This window comes from Protopterus annectens, chromosome 10.part0 (assembly GCF_019279795.1).
Source record: "Protopterus annectens isolate FY-2018-M chromosome 10.part0, PAN1.0, whole genome shotgun sequence".
NCBI lineage: Eukaryota > Metazoa > Chordata > Ceratodontiformes > Protopteridae > Protopterus > Protopterus annectens.
In genome coordinates, this window is record NC_056744.1 from 109,534,670 (window position 1) to 109,559,236 (window position 24,567).

General features: G+C 39.8%; 1 protein-coding gene across 2 annotated transcripts in view; it reads left to right on the forward strand.

Moving 5' to 3' along the window:
- The window catches only part of AATK (apoptosis associated tyrosine kinase), a 2,480,061-nt gene that overhangs the window by 2,113,386 nt on the left and 342,108 nt on the right, over positions 1 to 24,567 (forward strand). For both annotated transcript variants that reach the window (XM_044085080.1, XM_044085081.1), the window contains one exon: positions 16,776 to 16,860. In XM_044085080.1, coding sequence (XP_043941015.1) covers positions 16,776 to 16,860 — 85 coding nt within the window. The remainder of the gene's footprint in view (positions 1 to 16,775; positions 16,861 to 24,567) is intronic.

The following is a 24,567-nucleotide window of genomic DNA, read 5'->3' on the forward strand; positions in this document are numbered from 1 at the left end:
TTGCTTAGTAATTAGCAACAGGTGTCTGGCATCGGTTTGATGAATCCATAACATACTGCAGGTGCTATTAGAAAAACTCAATTTATCCATTTCTATAGAGACAACCACCAAATTATGAACACCTCTCATTGACTAAAAAAAACACAGAAACCAATCCAAACTAGAATGAATTGAAGCACTTTTGTTCATTTATTCTAATGGAACTTTTGAATCTGAGGATATGCAGTGCTTGTCATTAATATCCAAGGTGGGATATGCAGTGCTTGTCATTAATACCCAAGGTGGGATATGCAGTGCTTGTCATTAATATCCAAGGTGGGATATGCAGTGCTTGTCATTAATACCTAAGGTGAGATATGCAGTCTTTGTCATTAATATCCAATGTGGGATATGCAGTCCTTGTCATTAATATCCAATGTGGGATATGCAGTGCTTGTCATTAATATCCAACGTGGGATATCCAATGCTTGTCATTAATAGCCAAGGTGGGATATGCAGTCCTTGTCATTAATATCCAATGTGGGATATGCAGTCCTTGTCATTAATATCCAATGTGGGATATGCAGTGCTTGTCATTAATATCCAACGAGGGATATGCAGTGCTTGTCATTAATACCTAAGGTGAGATATGTAGTCCTTGTCATTAATATCCAACGTGGGATATGCAGTGCTTGTCATTAATATCCAAGGTGGGATATGCAATGCTTGTCATAAATAGCCAAGGTGGGATATGCAGTCCTTGTCATTAATATCCAATGTGGGATATGCAGTCCTTGTCATTAATATCCAAGGTGGGATATGTATTGCTTGTCATTAATATCCAACGTGGGATATGCAGTGCTTGTCATTAATACCCAAGGTGGGATATGCAGTCCTTGTCATTAATATCCAAGGTGGGATATGCAGTCCTTGTCATTAATATCCAAGGTGAGATATGTAGTCCTTGTCATTAATATCCAACGTGGGATATGCAGTGCTTGTCATTAATACCCAAGGTGGGATATGCAGTGCTTGTCATTAATACCCAAGGTGGGATATGCAGTGCTTGTCATTAATACCCAAGGTGAGATATGCAGTCCTTGTCATTAATATCCAACGTGGGATATGCACTGCTTGTCATTAATACCCAAGGTGGGATATGCAGTGCTTGTCATTAATACCCAAGGTGGGATATGCAGTGCTTGTCATTAATACCCAAGGTGAGATATGCAGTCCTTGTCATTAATATCCAACGTGGGATATGCAGTGCTTGTCATTAATACCCAAGGTGGGATATGCAGTCCTTGTCATTAATATCCATTGTGGGATATGCAGTCCTTGTCATTAATATCCAATGTGGGATATGCAGTCCTTGTCATTAATATCCAATGTGGGATATGCAGTGCTTGTCATTAATATCCAACGTGGGATATGCAATGCTTGTCATTAATACCCAAGGTGGGATATGCAGTCCTTGTCATTAATATCCAATGTGGGATATGCAGTCCTTGTCATTAATATCCAATGTGGGATATGCAGTGCTTGTCATTAATATCCAACGTGGGATATGCAGTGCTTGTCATTAATACCCAAGGTGGGATATGCAGTCCTTGTCGTTAATATCCAAGGTGGGATATGCAGTCCTTGTCATTAATATCCAAGGTGAGATATGTAGTCCTTGTCATTAATATCCAACGTGGGATATGCAGTGCTTGTCATTAATACCCAAGGTGGGATATGCAGTGCTTGTCATTAATACCCAAGGTGGGATATGCAGTGCTTGTCATTAATACCCAAGGTGAGATATGCAGTCTTTGTCATTAATATCCAACGTGGGATATGCAGTGCTTGTCATTAATACCCAAGGTGGGATATGCAGTGCTTGTCATTAATACCCAAGGTGGGATATGCAGTGCTTGTCATTAATACCCAAGGTGGGATATGCAGTCCTTGTCATTAATATCCAAGGTAGGGTATGCAGTGCTTGTTATTAATACCCAAAGTGAGATATGCAGTGCTTAAGTGCATCTAGCTGCACTTCAGGGTATATAAATGAGCATACCAGCAGCTGTGCAGATAGCCACGTCCATCCACTGAAACTCATACCCATAAGGCAAGATGCTCTTCATAGAGCAGCCTCGTGCCAGTACCATATTCCATGAAAACATAAATTCACAGACTAATACATCTGAAAAATAAAGCAGTGCACGGACTAGCTAAGCTGTTTATGTTAGGGCAAGCCTTGGCAGAGCAGCACAAAAGACTGCAGAAAAGCTATGTTGCCATAGGTATTTGCAACTGCAGTGTTGTGGTGCTTAAACTTGGAGGGAAGGGGTTATAGGAAAATATTAAAAGGGAAAGGCAATAAGCTGTGGTTACCCACAATGGGAGCATATAGGAGTGTGGAGAATGAGTGGAGACAGGGAAACTTCTTTTTGGGGAGTTGGGGCCCGATTTTTGCTTTATAGCAATTGGGGAGACAGAGAATGAAAGGAAAACTGGTATAATAAAAGTGGCAGGACAATTTGCAGGGACAGGCAGACAGACATAAAAGAGTACAACCAGGGACATATGTTTGCACAGTATGATGTGTTGATAGGATGGGATACAAGCTTCCCATCCATGAGGGACATTTCTGGCCTCTGTTTGGCCTATAATTGGTCAAAGTGACCAGATAGTAGGGATCATTGAAGAATTGTTTTGTCTGTTTATCTACTGCAGGAAGCTGTGTTTCTGGGACATACACTTACCCAATGCTCTCTCTAGGACTGTCTCCAACACCTGGTGTAGCTGTGGCTGGGCTATATCAGGTAATGGTGCTGGGCTACCTCTTCTGAGGGATCCGGAATCCTCTGCTGTGAGGCACTTTTAGTCCCTTTACCTTCATGCTTCATAATAACAGCTTCAGCAGGGGCAGGATATATAGCAGGTGCATGAAATACACTAAAAGATGACTGAATATATTTAAAACACATATCTACATTAGTGAATGGAACTAACAGTGCTGGCCACCTGCCTCTCCTTCCCGCTGCAGAACATGACACAATTGCTGTCACACTTTGCTGATGCTGAAAGTGAAACAGCATATCAGAGAACTGTAACAAATGTGAGGTAAGACACAAGGACTGCAGCTACAAGTTACAGTCCTATACACGTGCCATTAGCTGAACCATTAGCAGCAGGCTCAAATGAGTCTCCTCTACATCTAAATGTTTTCTCTAGAGGGCAGTCCCCCCATGTCCCCATGTGAATGGCTCTACCATATACCCCTTTACTGTATTATTTTCACTGAGAGGTTGTACCGCCTCAGATAATCAGGAAAATAATGATGTGCTGTGTACTAACTGTGGTCATGAACATGGAATGAGACAAAACATAAATGTATGGTAACACTGAGATAGGATTTTGTATAACTTACTTCAAAAAATAAATCAAATACACTTCAGTAAATCCCTGATAATAATGAAATATCATATTTCAGTGTACCTCTAAAAAAAACCAAAAACACTGTGCTGAAGAACTGGCAGTGACATTAACATGAACATTTTGTCAAAGAAAGCAGACATAATACAGCACAACAAAACACATTTGAACATTTTAGCAAAAGTGCTTCCTTGAAAACATCATACCAAAAACAAACACGTGAACAAATTCTGATTAAAATACTCATACATAAAAAGCTATGCAGGTAAGCATATGTGCATCACACAAAATAAATCAAATTTAACTTGATCGTAGCTGTATGTGAATGACTTTTCAACCCTTTAAACTTCAATCAGTTGTGGAAACTGAAATGCTGTTGATCAGCCATTCTTCTTCTTCATTTGAGGATCTGGTCAGACATCCATCTTAGAGTCTGCTTTTGGGTATTACCTCTCCTGCCACAGATTTGATGGTGGGCAGCCATCAGTTCCTCTGAATCACTTTACTCATCAGCAGTTCTTCAGAACTTTGTTTTGCAAGTGGCTGTGGTCCACCTGATTGATGAGCACTTCTTTGCTGGTTTATGTTTTTTTCATGTACCACATCAGTGATACATATTACAAGAGACAGTCCTGGAAATTATTTGCTACAGTTACCATTTCTCATTTCTATGGTCTCTGGCTAACACCTGCTACTACCCTGTGGTAAAACTACTTAGCGGCCTGAAATTGCATACTTTGCACTAATCTACACATTTGGTGTAGACATGATTTTTTTTTACTTGAACTGTGGACTATTACCACCAACAATTTCCTCAAGCTAGCCAATTCTTGCAAGAATTGTCCTTAAATACTGAATGATTGATTTATTGATTGATTGATTTAATTTGTTAACCAGGTGGGTGGATAAGTCCAACAACACATTTCAGCCACAATCTCACCTCTAAGAAATAAAAAACAAAAGTTCAGTTTCGTCAGCATATACGTACATAAAATACTGAATGCAGAAATACAAATGCACAGTGGATATAAAAAGTGTACACACCCCTGTTAAAATGCCAGGTTTTTCTGATATAAAAAATGAGACCACAATAAATAATTTCAAAAATTTTCCCACCTTTAATGTGACCTATAACTTGTACAATTCAATTGAAAAACAAATCTGTTAGGGGAAAAAATATAAAAAATAAAAAATGGCTAGCCAGCCAGAGCCCAGACCTAAATCCAATAGAAAATCTGTTTGGTGACCTGAAGAGGGATGTGCACAAGAGATGCATTCGCAATCTGACAGATTTGGAGCGCTTTTGCAAGGAAGAGTGTGCAAATATTGTCAAGTCAAGATGTGCCATGCTGCTAGATTCCTACCCAAGAAGACTGAATGCTGTAATTAAATCAAAAGGTGCTTCAAGTATTAGTTTAAGGATGTGCACACTTATGCAACCAGCTTATTGTATGTTATTTATTTTTTATATTTTTTCCCCTAATATATTTGTTTTTCAATTGAATTGTACAGGTTATAGGTCACATTAAAGGTGAGAAAAGTTTTGAAATGATTTATTGTAGTCTCATATTTTATATCACAAAAACCTGGCATTTTAACAGGAGTGTGTACACTTTTTATATCCACTGTAACTACAGGAGAAAAACATATTTATTATTTATTTATTCATTCATTTTGTTGACAAGACATGTGGGCTGGTCCGAGGACCCATTTTAATCACAACTGAGGACACGGGCAGTCACAATTATTACACATTTAACACAATTACATGGTTACATTATTTTAGTCTAACAGAAGGTGTTCATGCTATAACAGGAGTTATTTTACATAAAAATGTGATTGTCATGCAGTCGTAGTGTACAGGAAGTATTTACATAGACCATGGAATGTTGTGCCATCATAGTGAACAAGAATTATTTACACAGAACATGGAGTGTCATGCAGTCATAAGTGTACTGCAAGTGTTTACACAGAACATGGAGTGCTGTGCTGTCATAAGTGTACTTGAATTATTTACATAGAACATGGAGTATCATACCATCAGAGTGAACAAGAAGTATACGTAGAACATGGATTGTAGTGCAATCAGTGTACAAGAAGTATTTACATGAGCAAGGAGTGTCATGCACTCATAAGTGTACTGAAATTATTTACACAGAACATGGAGTGCCATACCATCATAGTGTACAAGAAGTGTTTACATAGAATATAGTGTCATGCAGTCATAGGTGTACTGTAAGTATTTGCATAGAACATGGAATGTCATGCCGTATTAGTGTATTAGAGGTATGTAATGTCATGCATTCATAAGTGTACTGTAAGTATCCATAGAATATGGAGTGTCCTGCAGTCATAAGTGTACTGTAAGTATCTACATAGAACATGGAGTGTCATGCAGTCATATGTACTGTACTGTAAGTATTTACATAGAACATGGAGTGTCCTGCAGTCATAAGTATACTGTAAGTATTTACATAGAACATGGAGTGTCCTGCAGTCATAAGTATACTGTAAGTATTTACATAGAACATGGAGTGTCATGCGGTCATAGTTTACTGTAAGTACACAGAACATGAAGTGTCATGCAAACATAGTGTACAGGAAGTATTTATAAAAGATTGTGTTTACATGTAAGCTTACGACTTAGGTAAATAATAAAGCTACATAATAATGAAAGCACTTATCTGTAATTTATGGATCTTATGCATCTTTACTAGTTCTGTGGTGTTGCTGTGATGTATAGTTATACCTCATGTCTGAATACTTGTTTATAGTTGTAGCATATTCTTAGTAAAATGAGTCAGTCGACGTCACTCACTGGGTATTGTCAGCGGTATGCAGTTGCTTAAGAGAGTCATATGACTGAAAATTAATTATAGGTTTACATATTCATTCATTATCTAGATAATCACATATTCCTCATTCAGTTACTGCTTCAGTTTGTCTTTGAAATCATTACAATACATAATCATTTGATTATTTAATAAGAGTATTTCATGCAATAGAGATGATTTTAGTGAATTCTGTTTTACCTGTGGAAAGGGTGAATTTTGTACTGTTAGGAGGGTGAGAATGTTGCGGCTTGCAGACACATTCATTTGTTAATAAGCAGTACTATCAGTTTTAATAAAGAGTTAGAAGGCAGCTCTCTTCAACCATTTTGCCATCATGCCACTGAATATACTTTAATCTGGTTATGCTGTGGTCATTTTACTTACTTCGTTAGTATCATAACAAGGGGTGATAGCCTGTCAAAGTCTGGATTTTGGAACAAGAAGGTAATCTTGAAAATTGGGCATTCTTTTACATTTGTTTTTAGTAACACTTCATATTGCAGAAGTTACTGGGTTTAAGATCCACAGTACATGTATAAATAGAGGCACCAACTAAGCCTTGCATTTCAGAGCAGAATGCAAGTTTAAGCTCTGACTGTGAAAACAACACAACCGTGTTAGGCTGTATGACGTAAATACCATCAGCTTGAGCAGGATGAAGTAGCAGCTGCTGACAATTTTGTCTCAGAAGCGGGTTTGCTTTTCACAGAAGTGCAAGACTCAAATTTTCAGAACGGTCTTTAACAGAGAAATAGTGCCCTCTGCCGGATAAGTGGTATTATGAGGCTATTCTTACTAAACGAAGCAGTCACTCAGGTTTGAATGGCTTATTTAATTTGATTTTGTAAGGGAAATTTGGAATATTATCCTTGAGTTATAATGGAATAACAGGAACTGTAGCATAGTTTAAAATTGTCTGTTTAATTAGTCAGTGAGAAATGTCTCTGTGAGTTGTGACTATCTTCTTACCACATCTAGACAAATTTAGAGCTGCTAAAATGGATTAGTACTTCTTTCAGAGCTGACTGCAAACCAGATCATTAGGGACTGCTATATCAGCCAGGAAAGCATGGATGTTATTGTCACTGTTTTAAAAGTAATCTGTTTCTGGAATTAAAACATGGCAGTGTTTTTTTAAAGGTAGTAAGTAGTCCTGGGCAGTTTGTCTGTTAATTGGACTAGAGTACTTAGTTCAGATTAATTCCCATGTTTTTGCATCTCAGTAACTTGTCTAATTCTGCTGAGCTTTTCAGTCTTGTATTTATTTCTTCACTAATTACATTTCAAATGTATTCTCCACCTACTAGTTCTCTTGTTTATTAAATTTTACCTGATTGGTCTTTGCTCATGGAATAGTCATGCTGGCAAACACGGTCCTCTTTTCACATACAAATGGAAAGTAATATTTTGTGCCACAGAACTTGCTGGGTCAACAGTTTAAATAAAATGGCTCTCACAGTTGGACAAAGGGAGGTTGGCGCTGTACATTTCTACAAGGTAATACTGAGCTAACAGAGGCCTGATAATAAGCAGTCCCCTGTGCCCCTACCTAAAGAAGTCTTTTGATACTGTGATGTGACTTCTTGTAATAAATGAGGTAGAGTGAGAGCCATAACAGAGGTGATGGTCCATCTCAGTGATTCTTGGTAAAGCACACTGTACACGGCTTTGTTATAGGTAATAACTTGAGTGCTGTGCCCCGGTTAGAGGAAGATGGACTGAGATATAGGTCAGATGTTTTCAGAATTAATGAGTAATACCTTTTCAGAAAAGAAAATATACATTTGGAATAATATTATAACATTCCCACAAAAATAGAATCAAATGCTTTTGCAGGGGTTGCACTCCCCCCCCCACCTACACACACACACACACACACACACACACACACACACACACACACACACACACACACACACACACACACACACACACCTGCAACCCCTGCTATACATAAGCAATTCAGAGGATGGTACTTCGGGTCAAAAAAGACTGTCCCATTCCACTGACCAAATGGTCCCATTCCACTGACCAAATGGTTCCATTCCACTGACCAAATGGTGCTTTAGCCAGTTATACTATTAAACAATGTGAATGCATCCACAGTGGCAAGTGTCTCAAGGCTACCTCCCAAAGTTTGGATAGTAAAGACTACTTAAAAAGATAGTAGAACTCTCCGGATGTCAGAAGTAATCCCATTTGCCAGTTGACTTTCTTCTAGTACAGGAGTGTTTTGCTAACTGGTGTCCATGACAACTGCAGTGGTACAACACTGAAATTATTCCATGCAGTATTCCATGTAGTTTAATGATTAGCCACACCCCTTCTGCCCCCTCCCCCATTCACTTAAATGTGCTTGCCTTTCCAGTTGCTTATAGAATGGACAAACTTTAATTGCTTCATGAAATGGCAGTCCATGTGCAGATTGTTGCTGGAATGCTCTGCATTAATGGTTACAGTCAAAATACAGAGGGTATAATAAGCCTATAAAGGTTTAGATTTATGCTGCTGGAGTCATTCATTCGTCCTCTGATAACTAATTTTATCCAGCTGGAGGCTATGGGGGCAAGAGACTATCCTTTATGGGAATAATTCAGCGATGCTAATTCTGAATGAGATGACAGTCTATTATAGGTCATGCACACATGCACACAGACACATTTCCAGGCAGCTTGGGGGATGGTGATGTTTTATCTATGACCTGTCTTTCAGATGTGGGGAGCAAATATCTGCATGGATCCAAGGAAGACTTGCAGACTCTGAGCAGAAAATGCACCAACCCAAGAACTGTAGAATTTAGTGCTGAGATACAACAGTATTAACCACTGTGCTACTATCCCACCCATGTTTCTGTAAGCTGAGGATACAATTCTTAATACTTGCAGCATCTCAATTACCCATCAAAACTACTCTCCACAGTAAAATATCAGCAGAAGTAGTTTTTGCAGTTCTTACTTGTCCATGAGGAGAGCATGTTCTCATTTTAAAGGATGAAATGCCTCTCAGGAATGTCCCTGACCTGTGTTCAGTGCCAAAGTGAGCTTGTGAGTCCAGTCCATTTCTTTCCATGTTCTTATTTCTTTTTGCAACATGCATGCTACTGAACATGACATTATTTTCTTTTTTTATGTATTTATTCATTTATTTGGTGCCTCTGCTCAGATCTGAGTGGCTGTTTTAAAGCTGGATCAGACTGCTTAGTGTTCTTGGGCTCTTTTCATACCAAACTAAACACTGGAACACATAGTTTGTGTACTAAATATACCACATAAGCACTAACTCAGGCAGCATTTTGTCTGTATTCAGTCACACTTATGTAAAGAGTGCAGCTTTATTTTGTACAGCTTATAAATAGACACTGCACATGCTGTTAGGGAAGTGGCACAGGTTTCCAAGGTGCCTGTTGGTCCCAGCTGGGCACATAATAATCATTCTGCTAGCATGAAGCTTTAATTTGCAAAGAGTTCAGGTATCTTATGGAAGAGTAGCCTTGGAAATTAAACTTCCAATGTAGCAGATGGTATGTGTGGGCTAGAGAAGAGTGTTAAATCTTAAAAACAGACAGGTAAACAAATCTAGGAGTTTGTGTATCTTTGTTTCAATGTACAACAGTTAGCAGGACAACAAATCACTCTTGTTTCCTATGCCTGTCTTCAGAAACCAAGGAGCCAGTGACATGTAGGCTGCTGTCTACTGTAGAGTTTTGTCAACTCTGTGTATGAAGGGATTGATCCCAGGGTCTGTCTTTCACAGCTTGTCTTGCATTGCTTCTTTAGATTTAACATATAAAAGGATACAAAATAAAGGTCATTAGAAAGTCCATTGTGTTTGTTAAAAGGAGATCTTATTTCCATACACTGTTTTGAGCTCTTGAATTTGTATACAGTGGATATAAAAAGTGTACACACCCCTGTTAAAATGCCAGTTTTTTGTGATATAAAAAAATGAAACCAGAATAAATAATTTCAAAACTTTTCCCACCTTTAATGTGACCTAAAACCTGCACAATTCAATTGAAAAACAAACAAATCTGTTAGGGGAAAAATATAAAAAATAAAAAACGTACAATAAGCTGGTTGCATAAATGTGCACACCCTTAAACTAATACTTTGTTCAAGCACCTTTTGATTTAATTACAGTATTCTGTCTTCTTGGGTACAGACCTGCCATCACTTAGAGAGACTGATTAACCCCAAATAAAGTTCAGCTGTCCTAGTAAGATTGTCCTGACATTTACTCAGTTGCCTGCTACAGCAAAAGCCATGGTTCACAGAGAGCTTACAAAGCATCAAAGGGAGCTCATTGTTCAAAGGTATCACTCAGGAGAAGGGTACAAAAAAATGTCCACAGAATTGGATATACAATGGAACACAGTGAAGACAGTCATCAAAAAGTGGAGAAAATATGGGACAACAGTGACGTTGAAAAGAATTGGATGTCCCTCCAAAATTGATGAAAAGACAACACAAAAACAGGTCAGGGAGGCTGCCAAGCAGGGTTGCCAGACGTCCCTATTTGGGTGGGACTGTCCCGAGATCAGCAGCCTGATCCCGAGTCCCGCCCTGCCGGTTTAAATCCTGGGCAGCCTCCACTTTGTTTTTTTTTTTTTTTTGATTGGCCCGTATACCAGCATACGGGCCAATCAAAAATCGCTACACACGGAGCTTCTTGTGTTTAATGCGGAAGTTCCACATTAAATGAAGCTCTGTGTTTAGTGATTTTTGATTGGCCCATATGCCGGTATACGGGCCAATCAAAACATCGCAAAACAGAGCTACTTCTGTTTAATGCGGAACATCGCAGTTCTGCATTAAACAGAAGTAGCTCCATGTTTAGCGATTTTTGATTGGCCCGTGTACTGGTATACAGGCCAATCAAAACATCTCAAAATAGAGCTACTTCTGTTTAATGCAGAACATCGCAGTTCCGCATTAAACAGAAGTAGCTCCGTGTTTAGTGATTTTTGATTGGCCCGTATAATGGTATACGGGCTAATCAAAAAATCGCAAAACAGAGCTACTTCTGTGTAATGCGGAACTGCGATGTTTCGCATTAAACAGAAGTAGCTCTGTGTTTATTTATTTTTGATTGGCCCGCGCCAATCAGATAAAAAATAAACACAGAGACTCTGATGTTCCGCATTAAAGACATGGAAGACCTTTTTTTTTTTTTAGTCTTTACTTTGTCCCTACCTGGCCAGTCGGAAATCTGGCAACCCTGCTGCCAAGAGACCTACAGCAACACTGAAGGAGCTGCAGGAATTTCTGGCAAGTATTGGTTGTGTACTACATGTGACAACAATCTCCCGTATTCTCCATATGTCTGGACTATGGGGTAGGGTTGCAAGAAGGAAGCCTTTTCTTACACAGAAAAACATCCAGGCCCAGCTAAAATTTGCAAAACAATACATTGAGTCTCCCAAAAGCATGTGGAAAAATGTGTTATGGTCTAATGAGACCAAGGTTGAACTTTTTGGCCACAATTCCAAAAGGTACGCTTGGCGCAAAAACAACACTTCACATCACCTAAAAGAACACCATCCCCATGGTGAAGGGTTGCGGTGGCAGTATCATGCTTTGGGGTGTCTTTTCTTCAGCTGGAACTAGGGCTTTAGTCAAGGTGGAGGGAATTATGAACATTCCAAATACCAGTCACTTTTGGCCCAAAACCTTCAGGCATCTGCTAGAAAGCTGAAGATGAAGAGGAATTTCACCTTCAACAGGACAATGACCCCAAGCATACATCCAAATCAACAAAAGAATGGCTTCACCAGAAGAAAATTAAAGTTTTGGAATGGCCCAGACCTAAATCCAATAGAAAATATGTGGGGTGACCTGAAGAGGGCTGTGCACAAGAGATGCCCTTGCAATCTGTCAGATTTGGAGCACTTTTGCAAGGAAGAGTGGGCAAATATTTCCAAGTCAAGATGTGCCATGCTGATAGACTCCTACCCAAGATGACTGAATGTTCTAATTAAATCAAAAGGTGCTTCAACACAGTATTACTTTAAGGGTGTGCACACTTATGCAACCAGCTTATTGTACATTTTTTATATTTTTTCCCCTAACATATTTGTTTGTTTTTCAATTGAATTGTACAGGTTATAGGTCACATTAAAGGTGGGAAAAGTTTTGAAATTATGTATTGTTGTCTCAGTTTTTTTTTATATCACAAAAAAACTGGCATTTTAACAGGGGTGTGTACACTTTTAAATCCACTGTATTTGTGTGTGTGTGTGTGTGTGTGTGTGTGTGTGTGTGTGTGTGTGTGTGTGTGTGTGTGTGTGTGTGTGTGTGTGTGTGGTTGCACATACATGTGCATGTGTGTGACTTGATGACAGGTGCTTGATGAAAGGTACCACGATATAGCCCTGTGCTTACTCACCCACAATGTGTGTGGCAGACGCAGTCTTCATGCAGATACTACTGCACCTGTTAATAGCCCTGTGCTCACTCACTCACAGTGTGTATGGCAGACACAGTCTTTATGTAGATACTGCTGCATCTGTTAATAGTCCTGTGCTCACTCACCCACAATGTGTGTGGCAGACACCATCTTTATACAGACACTGCTGCACCTGTTAATAGCCCTGTGTTCGCTCGCTCACTCACTCACTCACTCACTCACTCACTCACTCACAATGGTATGGCAGACACAGTGTTCATACAGACACTGCTGCATCTGTTAATAACCCTGTGCTCGCTCGCTCCCTCACTCACACAGTCACTCACAATATGTATGGCAGACACAGTCTTCATACAGACACTGCTGCATCTGTAATAGCCCGGTGCTCGCTCACTCACTCACTCACTCACTCACTCACTCACTCACTCACTCACTCACTCACTCACTCACAATATGTATGGCAGACACAGTCTGCATACAGACACTGCTGCATCTGTTAATAGCCCTGTACTCGCTCCCTCCCTGCCTCCCTCACTAACTATGGTATGGCAGACACAGTCTTCATACAGACACTGCTGCATCTGTTAATAACCCTGTGCTTGCTCACTCCCTCACTCACTCACTCACTCACTCACTCACTCACTCACTCACTCACGGTGGTATGGCAGACACAGTCTTCATACAGACACTGCTGCATCTGTTAATATCCCGGTGCTCGCTCGCTCACTCACTCACTCACTCGCTCACTCACTCACAATATGTATGGCAGACACAGTCTTCATACAGACACTGCTGCATCTGTTAATAGCCCTGTACTTGCTCACTCCCTCCCTCCCTCACTCAGTCACTCACTCACTATGGTATGGCAGACACAGTCTTCAGGCAGACACTGCTGCATCTGTTAATAGCCCTGTGCTCGCTCGCTCACTCACTCACTCACTCGCTCGCTCACTCACTCACTCACTCACTCACTCACTCACTCACTCACTCACTCACTCACTCACAATATGTATGGCAGACAAAGTCTTCATACAGACACTGCTGCATGTGTAATACCACATTATGACCATGGAATGAGAACCACATCAATAGCAACACCCCAAGTACTCACTCAGTGTTGAGAGACCTAGGCACACAGGTTGACAGCAACCTTACCTTTGATCACCACATCTCCACAGTTCTAAGACACAGGAGGGACACTTTTGCAGCTTCCTAATGTTCTTGCTGCAAGGCATTGCTCTTGAGATTCTGGGATGTTTAAGGAAGGACTAAGCACTGCTATAAACGTAGGTCTGGGAGGTATAATTTTCCATGCATATGCAGAATTGGAGACTAAGTCTGAAGGTTTTGGCTATACATATATCATGTATATCATGACCTACACTTTAAAAATTATTTATTTAGTGCAAAAAGATGTGCTAGAATTAATATTTTTAAATACATTGGCATACATCCCCTAGTTATAGTTCATAAAGTTACCTATTTTGTTAAATTACCTTTTTTCAGAATGCCTGGTTGCTAAATGACTTGCTTGCTTGCTTATAACTGTCGGTTTCAGTTGTGTGTTTTTTTTTTCAGTATTAAGAAGGTGTGCTGTCCAAACATGGTGTGGGGTGAAGGGATCTACATTTGGGTGTTGGAGAAGCTACATTCTGGAAGCTATTATAGAGTTCCAAAAATATTGGCTACTCCCATGCAGAACAAAGTTGCCACTGGTGTATTAAAGAGTACTTAAGTACAGTGTTGTTTTCTATGACCATACAAACATGCACAAGTGCTAATTCTAACTCTACTAAGTGTTTGCAAGGAGGGTAAAGCAACTAGACTAGGAGGTGTGAGAATAGTGTCCCCAACAAAAATACTTTAAAATTGTCTGAATGGGTCTACTTCAAATTATCGAACACTTACTTTATTGAATCCCATTTAATTGAATCCACTTCTTTGAATCTCATTATATCAAACTGCCAGAACTACAAAAAGGAAACCCTGGGAAAGGAACCACTTGGCCACCGTGGTGAACTTTGCCCTTCCACTGTAGTGCGATCTTGGAGTTGGTATATTTAGTTGGGGGGTGTATAAAACAGCTAATTACAGAAGAACATTTAGAGAAATATGAACTAGAATGGCAATTAAAATGAGATGCTACTAGTTTCCCGGGGCTCAATGAATCTTGCTCTATTAATGCTGTCTTGAGATTGAAGCATTATAAAGCTTGACTGACTCAGTTAATTGTTTTATTCACCTTAATCAATTGCTTGATTAATGTGTTTTTTTATCATTGGAGCATTTTTTTATCACATGACTTTAACGATGGTATTTCTAAATGTGGTTTTACTGTGATATTTATTGTTCTGATGAAGTTACAGTAAGTGAAACGAAAGCGCTTAATTGGAATACATTTTTTTCATGGTGTTTTACTGGCCATTGGCCATTGTAGTCCATGCATTACAGCAACTTCTTGTTTTGGTTATTAGTTTGTGAGTTTATCTTGCTTTTGGTTCCTGATATATGAGTGCATTTAACTTCCTTGCCAGAAATCAATAAGCAGGCAGAGCAGAAGGAAGAGGAGTGTTCTTCTCAGAGTGGGGGATGGAGACAGTGACAATAACAATGTTTCCCAGTCCGGGGAAAGGCTAGATTACCACCTGCCTTTTCAAGAGTCTCTAACAGAGTTTATGCAGCATATTGTTTTACAAAGTCTAGCTATCATTTAAAAAAACACCACTCAGCACAGTTGTAAACAGCCCGGTTGTCAGTAGAAGAAAGAGATCTATGAAAATAAATACAGTTCATAGTAAAATGGGAAAGTGCAACATCAGATTACCCTAGTTTACATAGGCTTACCTGATAACAGGTGAAGAGACATCTACTTGTCTAGTTCATTCTCGGGACACAATACCCCTTCAGGCACAAAAAGTACCTAGACAGTCAGATGTGAACATATTTAGCTTTTGTACTCCCTCAGTGTGTTGCAAGCTCCTTAGCGCTGTTCTGCTTTCTCCTGTCTCCTGGTTTAAGAAAAGAACTTGAAAGGTTTTATATGGGGTTGGCTATTGTACGTGAGCTGCCATATGTTGGCATTGGTCTTTTGTTGTAGCCTTACTAGCCTGTTCTTGTTATGGCGCTGCACATACAGAAATTATCAGTTTGCTCTGTTAAATTATTCATACTGCTGGCTTCACAATTTTTCATACTGTCATACCATATAATGTTATATTTATAATTTCTGTGCTTTGTATTGATATAGTAAGTATACTGTTATCATTCATATATATATATATATATATATATATATATATATACATATATATATGTGTATATATATATATATATATATATATATATATATTCATGTGCTGTCTGTAATGGTCTCTATTATGTAGGCGCTGGTCTTTTATAAAGAAAGAATTTTGTGATCTGAATAGTGGGTTTGCCTGATAGATTAATAGACATTTTTTAATTTATGTTTATCATCTTTCTCTCTCTCTCTCTCTGTGTATATATATATATATATATATATATATATATATATATATATATACATACATACACACACACATATATGCTGCTTACACACACACAAAACCATCTACGTGCATGTATATATATATATATATATATATATATATATATATATATATATATATATAGATTTATAGATATAGATATATATGTGTGTGTGTGTGTGTGTGTATAAATAGATATAGATATTTGTTTTGAATAGAGACAAGGAGGTATGAAAAAAGATACAAAACTTCTACAAGCCATTGACACACCTTAGTGGCCAAATAAAAGAAGAGGGAGTGCTCAAGAAAGTAGATACAGAAAACCAGACTTGTGCAGAAAAAACAAGTCTAGCCTCGCTGAACTAGTTTAAAGATTAATCAGTGAAACAAAAGTTTCTTTTGGCTGTAGAAAATAACTTCCTACATTTTTATAAGTTGCAGATGACTTCTTGAGCTCTCTGCCTGTTACACATTCGTTTGTGATACCTAACTCTGTCTCACCCCATTATTCCTTTTTTTTTCCCTCCCTTCAGAGTCACAGAAAGTTCCCGGCATGCCTGCCCCTCCCTGCCTCCCTTCTGTTGTACTTGTTGTGTAATCCTAGATCTGTGTTTCCTTTTGTTTTTAGCGACCTGGCTTTACGAAACTGCTTACTCACTGCTGATCTGACAGTAAAAATCGGGGATTACGGGTTGTCTCACAGCAAGTACAAGGTAAGCGTTGAAAGCTGATCGCTTTCTTTTGTTTTTACTAAGAAACTGTTATCATTGATCCAGTTGCAAGCCCTTCTCTGTGGTTGATATTTTTAAACCCTTGTTAATGTACTTGCAGTTTCAGGGAGCTTTGATGTGTTTTCCAAGCTGCTGCAAGGTGATCTCTTCCTTAGGTTTTTGTGAAATGTAAACTAGTAAGCTGGGAAGGCTGTGTTGCTGTGATGTTGTTTAATACTGCAAAGAGGCAAAGAATGAATGCTTTGCACAGAATACTGAAAGCTTGACAGATCTGTGCATGCAACAATGCCTCAGAAAAGATAGTTATACTTTACAGTTGAGAGATATTTGCGTATAAGTAGTGTCTGTGTGTTGTGTTTTTCTTTCACACAGTTGTATATAGCACAGACGTTGCACACTATAAAAGACATTTAAACCCTGTCACCTAAAGGATGACCCAGTTCAGATTCAACCTACCAAAATAAAAGAGACTGTGTGTGGACTTGCCGTAGGACACATATTTTTCTTTCTAATGCTGTAAACATGCAGCCAGTACAGAAAACACCATGCAGAACTTCTAGCAAAAATATAGAAAAAAAATGTAGTGACATAAGAAAGGACAAGGAAACTACGTCAAGTCAGATATTATTTTATTCAAACAAAGTTCAGTTTTCACAGAATATCAGCTGAGATGACTCTTAGAGGCACATGTAACATTTTCGTTTAGAAATCAGCTGTTCTGTGTCCACAGTTGTATTTATTAGAGCAGACGGGTTAAGCCAAGCATTCATGTTTGTTTTCCTGGCCCCTGTGTTGTATCAGTCATGTGACTGTTTTTGGAATCAGTGCCACAGCTGAAGAAGGTCTGCGTGAGAGCAAAGTACCTCAGCTCATGAAAGGACAGGACATTTGCTTGAAAGAAATACCCATACATATGCACATTTACACATATACAACTTTAACACTGCAGGATCTGTCTGAGCTCAGATTCCTTTTGTCCTGTAAACACTATTTTTCCTCAAGCTCCCATTTCTAAAGAAGGGCTACATTGCTTTTCTGGCAGGTGTTTTTGTTCATTACTGATACAGGAAGTATTTGCTTCAGGGGAACGGAGTATTGTTTACTGTCTGGGATATGTAATGTTGCTTGTATGAAACAGATTCAGTGTGGAGGATAGCTGAAAGAAACAAAAAAGAGCATTATCAAAGCCATTGATTTATGACCAGTGTTCTGAGAAACTTACTAGCTACTTAACTCTAATTTCATTATTTTTTTAAAGTAAATGTTTATTTTTTATTTAATTTTGGTATAAATAAATCACCCATGGACTGTCCAAACAGAGCACTAAAGATGAAAACAAAAAATAATGCAGATGAAAAAGATGCTAAAATCATATTAATAAAATTCCATCTGTTGGCCAGAAAAATCTCTTAGTTCACACTAAACAGATCTTTACAAGCACAACCCAGGAACTCATACTTTTAAATGTAAAAAGATTTTAGTACTAATTTACCATAAACACAAAATTATATGTATACACAATTCAAAAATGCATAGGCAGTTATAGTTGCATAATCAAATGGTTTACCTTTAAAATGTTGAAAGCACATACACAAATGTGCCCACCACCAAAACGTTTGTGTGAAACCCGTACTGCTGAATCTTCCGAAATTCAAAAAAACATTGAACGTAAACATTTCCAACCGCACCTACAAAAAAGTGCTAACATGGGTTAAAAAGGGGGTGAGATTTTGCAGTTCAGAACATCGGCATTCGAGGTTTTGAGAAGATGCAGTTCAGAGTTCGCGGATGCGGTTTCGATGTTCTGAGATTCAACATTTTGATGGTAAACCAATCAAATGTATACAACATCAGTCACTTGGAGTGAGGCAACATTGAAGATATACATGTGAGTAACATACTCTAGGTGGTATATATTATGCTTCAACATGCAGATGTTGAAAGAAGGAGCAGACTGTTTGCTTAAACTAAAGTGTTCTTTGTATGTTTCCACTACTATAAACTGATGAATAGGCATAATATTTAGGGAAATAAATGTTGTGATTCCAATGTTATTTAGCAGTACAAAGGTAGACATTGAAAAGGGGTTATCACATACTAGAGAAGGAAGGGGAATAGAACAGGAAACAGAGGGGGAGAAAGTACATTATTTAGGAAAACAACAGGCACAGAGGGGCACAAAGCTAGGAGAAGGAATGAAGTGAAGCACTGGCAGATTTAACAAAGGTCAGCATTAGTCCAAGAGAGGAAACATGATTAGTATGTGTGCAGTGTAGATGGGTTGGTGTCATGCATGCTTAACTGTAATGTGTTTGTCAGTTTCTATCATCAAACTTTGGTCACAGTGTACTCATTTGAATGGCCCTGTAGATGTTAAAAAAAAAGGCAGGAAGTACCTTGTTCCAGAGGATGTGGGTGCAACAACAAGTGGTTATCCTTCCTGGCCAATGATTAGTCTTTGGAACCTAAAGAAAGATTTACCTTGAGAATGTTAGGATGCTGGTAACAACATGTTTCAACAAGCTTCATCAGGTCTTAGTATCCTGTGTAAATGATGTGTAGGACCTCATTATGTGACGTGTAGTCCATCTGTAAGTGGCGTGTTATCCACTGTAAGTGATATGTAGTTGCTCTGTAAGTGATGTATAGTATCCTGTGTAAGTGAAATGTAGTATCCTCTGTAAGTGACATGTATTTCCTCTGTAAGTGATGTATAGTAACTTTGTAAGAGATGCATAGTACCTGTGTAAGTGATGTGTAGTACCTTTGTAACTGATGTGTAATACCTCTGTAAGTGGTGTGTAATACAGTGGTGGAGGATGTCACAGAGTTTGAGACAGAATGTCTGGCAAGAAACACTGGCAATGGGTTATGATGTAAGGAGGCATTGCACATGACATTGCATCTTGCAGTCATTCGGTACATAGTAAAAAAGTATCCCGAGTGTATTTCAGAGGGGAGTGACTAAGATTATCCCATACAGCGGTGCTGCTAGATGGGCTGATAGTGAAGATCACTGCTAGTCTCATTCAACTCTGTCTTCACCCAATTGTCCTGATGGCAGCCTTCTTCACTTGATCCAGTTGGATCCCCTCCCCTTCTTCATTTGATCTAGTTGGATCCCCTCCCCTTCTTCACTTGATCCAGTTGGGTACCCCCCTTCTTCACTTGATCCAGTTGGATCCCCTCCCCTTCTTCATTTGATCTAGTTGGATCCCCTCCCCTTCTTCACTTGATCCGGTTGGATCTCCTCCCCTTCTGCTGTCTCCTTCTGAGATAACAGTTTAATACATGGCAGTGGGAGAGGTGTTAAATTCCTTCTCTTAGACCCTGTAAGATAGTAGGGAATGTGGTGAACAAGCAGCAGTTCCCACATGGGTTTTCTCTTTTTTTTCAGTCCTTCCTTAAACCAGCTGTGTATACAGAGCCCTCAGCCTTGAAAATATACATTTCCAACTATAGCTCTCACCTTGTTTATTCAAGAATTCTGAACAAAGTCAAAAATAATGGGGGGGTTGCAAAGGGCCAAAGTCCAGAATGATTTGTAAATATTACGCTAATAGTAAAACCACAGGGTTTGCATCAACATGCATTTTCTGAAGAACAAGAAGTATGTAACTCTAATGCCTAGCGCTGTTGACTGACTGTAGTCCTTAGTGATTTGCCAGAAAATCAAAAACATTTAGCAGGGACGGGGAAAAATGTAAGGCAACATTGTGGATATTTTGCAAACTCAGGGACATTTGAGAGGTATGTGATAGTACTAGGGGGGAGTTCCTTTGTGTAAAACTCTGCCCTTTTCACTTTAGGAGAGTTGCCTGGTGCATTTAATTAAAACCTACCAGGTGACCATATAACATTCTACATCTTGCCCTCTCAAACTGAATTGCTTTTAATGCCAGTGTTGCCCATCCCTGTATCTGTAGCTCAGCACTTAGCAGTTTGTTGAAATGATGCCTTAGGTATCTATAGAACTATGCACCAGTGGATTTCAAGAGTCTTTTGTTATATGTGGACATTAAGGGGTTTATAGGTTCATAGGTTGGTACTAGGCTATTGGCCCTAAGGCCTATGCAAGCCTAGCCATAACAATTCCCTGGAAATTTTTTCCCACAATATTTACTTCTCTGGGCCCCTGTCGGCCCTAAGGCCTATACAAGCCTAGCCATAACAATTCCCTCGAAATTTTTTCCCACAATATTTACTTCTCTGGGCCCCTGTCTAGCAGGGTGACTGACATGATCCCCGGGGTGAATTTCCTATCTCCCATCCAATCGTCAAGGTTCCTTTTGAAGAGGGCCAATGAGGTGCTCTGCTTGACATGTATGGGCAGTCTATTCCAGAGTATGGGGAGTCTCTGGGTCAGGAACCTATCCCTCCAGCACGTTTTGTTCATTGTGATGATAAGGTTTAGATCCCTGGAGCGTATGGCTCTGAGAGATTGGGATTTCTTTAAGTGGAGCATGTCCAACAGCTCAGGGTTTGACATGGCCTTGTATGTTAAGCAGAGATCGCCTCTTTGTAGACGATATGCCACAGAGTATAGCTGGAGTTTTTTTAGACAGTCAGCATATGGCATCTGCTTTAGGCCTGTGATTCTTTTAGTGAGGTATTTCTGTGGCCTTTCCAGCTGTTGCAGATGTCTTGTGAGGTACATACCAAATGGAGCATTATACTCTATAATGGGTCTAATGAGGGATGAGTACAGTGGGACAATGACCTCCTTTTTTCTGGATGAAAAGCCCTTAGTGATGAGGTGTGCTATGTAGAAGGATTTCCTGACTGTTGTGGCGATGTGGTTATCGAAAGTGAGACCACTGTCCACTTGTGTCCCTAAGTCTCTCATCACCCTTTCGATGTTTAGTGTTCTGCCACCTATGTGATAGTTCATGGGTACATGTTTTTTTCCAAAGGGGATGACTATACATTTCTTGGCATTAAGCTTGAGCCCATGGCTCTGGCACCAGGCATCTGTTTCTGTAAGGCCCTTTTGTAGAATATCCACATAATTTGGGGATTCAGTAATGGCTCCCAGTTTGCAGTCATCTGCAAACTTTGTTAGCCAGAGTCCCTTAGTGTTGGCCTGTACTTCAGAGAAGTAGATGCCAAACAAGAGTGGTCCCAGGACTGAACCCTGAGGTACTCCACTTGTCACTTGTCTGGAGCTGGATTTGGAGTCGGCTACTTTTACAGTCTGGGTTCTGTCAGTAAGCCAGTTGGCAACCCATCGAGTGATGTAGGGATTTATGCCCAGCTTAATAAGTTTATGATTCCAGAGTGGGGGGTGGTGTCAAAGGCCTTGGCGAGGTCCAGATAGGCTGTTTGGACCTCCTTACCCTCGTCCACAGCTCTGGAGACTGACTCAAAGAAGTCAATCAGATTCAGGAGACAAGATCGGCCCTTCACAAACCCAAACTGGGTGGGGTCCAGTGTCTGGAGGTTGCCATTGTCTTTGTTTATAAGTTCCATGATAATGCGTTCCATGCCCTTGCAGAACAGGCTTGTCAGACTGATGGGACAGTAGTTCCCGGGATCCAAGGTGGATCCTCCCTTGTGGAGTGGGATAACTGTAGCTCTGCACCACTCAGTGGGCACGAAGCCTGAGGTGAGGCTATGATTAAACATGACACTTAGGTGGGGTGCCAGTTCATTTTGTAGTTCATGTAGTACACAGCCTGGGATGTCATCTGGTCCCATCGATGCTGTATTCTTAGCTTTGAAGAGTGCTGTTTCTACCTGTGTGGCTGTGATTATCAGAATTTGGCAATCTTTTGGTATTGAGATGGGCCCTTTAGGGGGTGAGAGGGGAGTGAAGTTGGCACTAAATCGATCTGCCAGGATATTGGCAATATCCTTGGGATCAGTATATTTAATGCCATTCTGTTGTAGTTCAGAGCAGATCTGAGCATTGCCATTTAGAGTCTTGACATAACTATAGAATGCCTTTTGGTTGTCTTTGGAATCTTTGGCAATTTTATTTTCGTAACTAGCTTTTGAGGATTTTATGAGGGATCTCAGCTTCTTACTGAGGCTGGTGAGGGAGTTTTTTGCATCCTGGGATTTTCCTCTTTTCTGCAACAGTTTCTTACTTCTGTTGTATAGTTTGTTTATAGCAGGGGACCACTAGATTGGCTTCCTTTTTTTGGAGAGGAGCATCTTGGTTCTATTTGGGATGGCACGATTCATGCACGAGTGGATGTGCACGTACAGTGCCTTAGTGTAGGATTCTGCAGTTGAACTTCCAGATCCCGTCTGCGTGGGTGTTGTGAAGTTTGTCACTTCTGACTTCAGTAGCATGAAGTTGGCTTTGGAGAAGTTTTTTAAGGAGGTTTCCTTACTGGGGGGTGGAGGTGGGATGTGGATGTCAAGGGTGGTTTGCTTATGGTCAGACCTGACCAATGAGGGGGTGACCACTGGTGTGGAGCATCTATCTCCCATGTTGGTAATGACCAGGTCTAGGATATTGGAGCCCCTGGTGGGACTATGGATTAGTTGATCCAGGGCATTGGAATTTATGAATTCCAGGAACCGTTGGGAAAAAGAGTTGGTACCCGAGTAGTTTTCCCAATTAATGGCAGGGTAGTTGAAATCACCTAGTATTAGGGTGTTTGGTTGTATCTTAATATTTTCCAGTATGTTTAGGAAGGTGTAGTGAGAATCCTTAGGTATGGTGGGGGATCTGTAGCAAGCTACAGTTTGGATTGCAGTCTTACCTAGTGTTAGTTGCACCTGGACAATTTCAGATGCATTGTGTTGGGCAACTAGCCTGGAGGTGTGAATATCCTTGGTGACTATGGACACTCCTCCACCTTTAGTGTTTCGGTCTTGGTTTTGTGGCCGAAAAGTGTGGTAAGAATTGTAGCCTGGTATTGCAGGGGTGCTCTCTGGAACCTTGAACCAGGTCTCAGTCACCGCACAGATATCGATGTTCTCCATTTTTAGGAGTGCCTCGAGAGAGTGCATTTTGAGGTTTAGACTTCTAGCATTGAGTAGCATTACCTTCAGATTTTGCATGCTTGTATCTGTTATGGTGGTAGTTTTATCCTTTGAACCTTGCATAAAAAAGGCACTATAGGGGTGGCAAGAGCTTTAGCCAGTAACCTGAATCCCAGGAGTGACAGGTGCAGACCATCTCTGGCAAAGCATCGTGGTTTGTCAATCATGTTTTCCCAGGCAGACAAATACTGGATCCCCTTTGAATGACACCAGAAGCTTAGCCAATTGTTGAAGTCAATCATTTTGTCCTTATACTGGATACCTTTTATAGGTCATGCCTTCATTTATTAAACACTAGCTGTCAGTGCTTCCAACAAACTCTTCATAAACTGAGCATCCTGCATTGTATCACATGGTGACATTGTAGTAAAGTCTCTGTTACGTAACTTTGTAGTTTAGGGTTCAGTCCTGATTTCTGGTCACTGTCTGAATGGAGTTTTGCATGTTAGCCCTGTGCCTGCACGAGTTTTCTCAAGGCATTTTGCTTTTATCCCACTTCCTTAAAACATGCAGCTTGATTGGCAAAACTAACTTTTCCATATATATGTTGTATTTACTTTTGCCCTTAGAGTTGTGCCTAAAAAGGACCAATTCACTAATCAGTTAACAAATGAATGAAATTAAAATGTATGGACTGAAAACATGAACAACTTCACCCCAGAATAGCCCATCTAGTATAAATGATCATTGTAA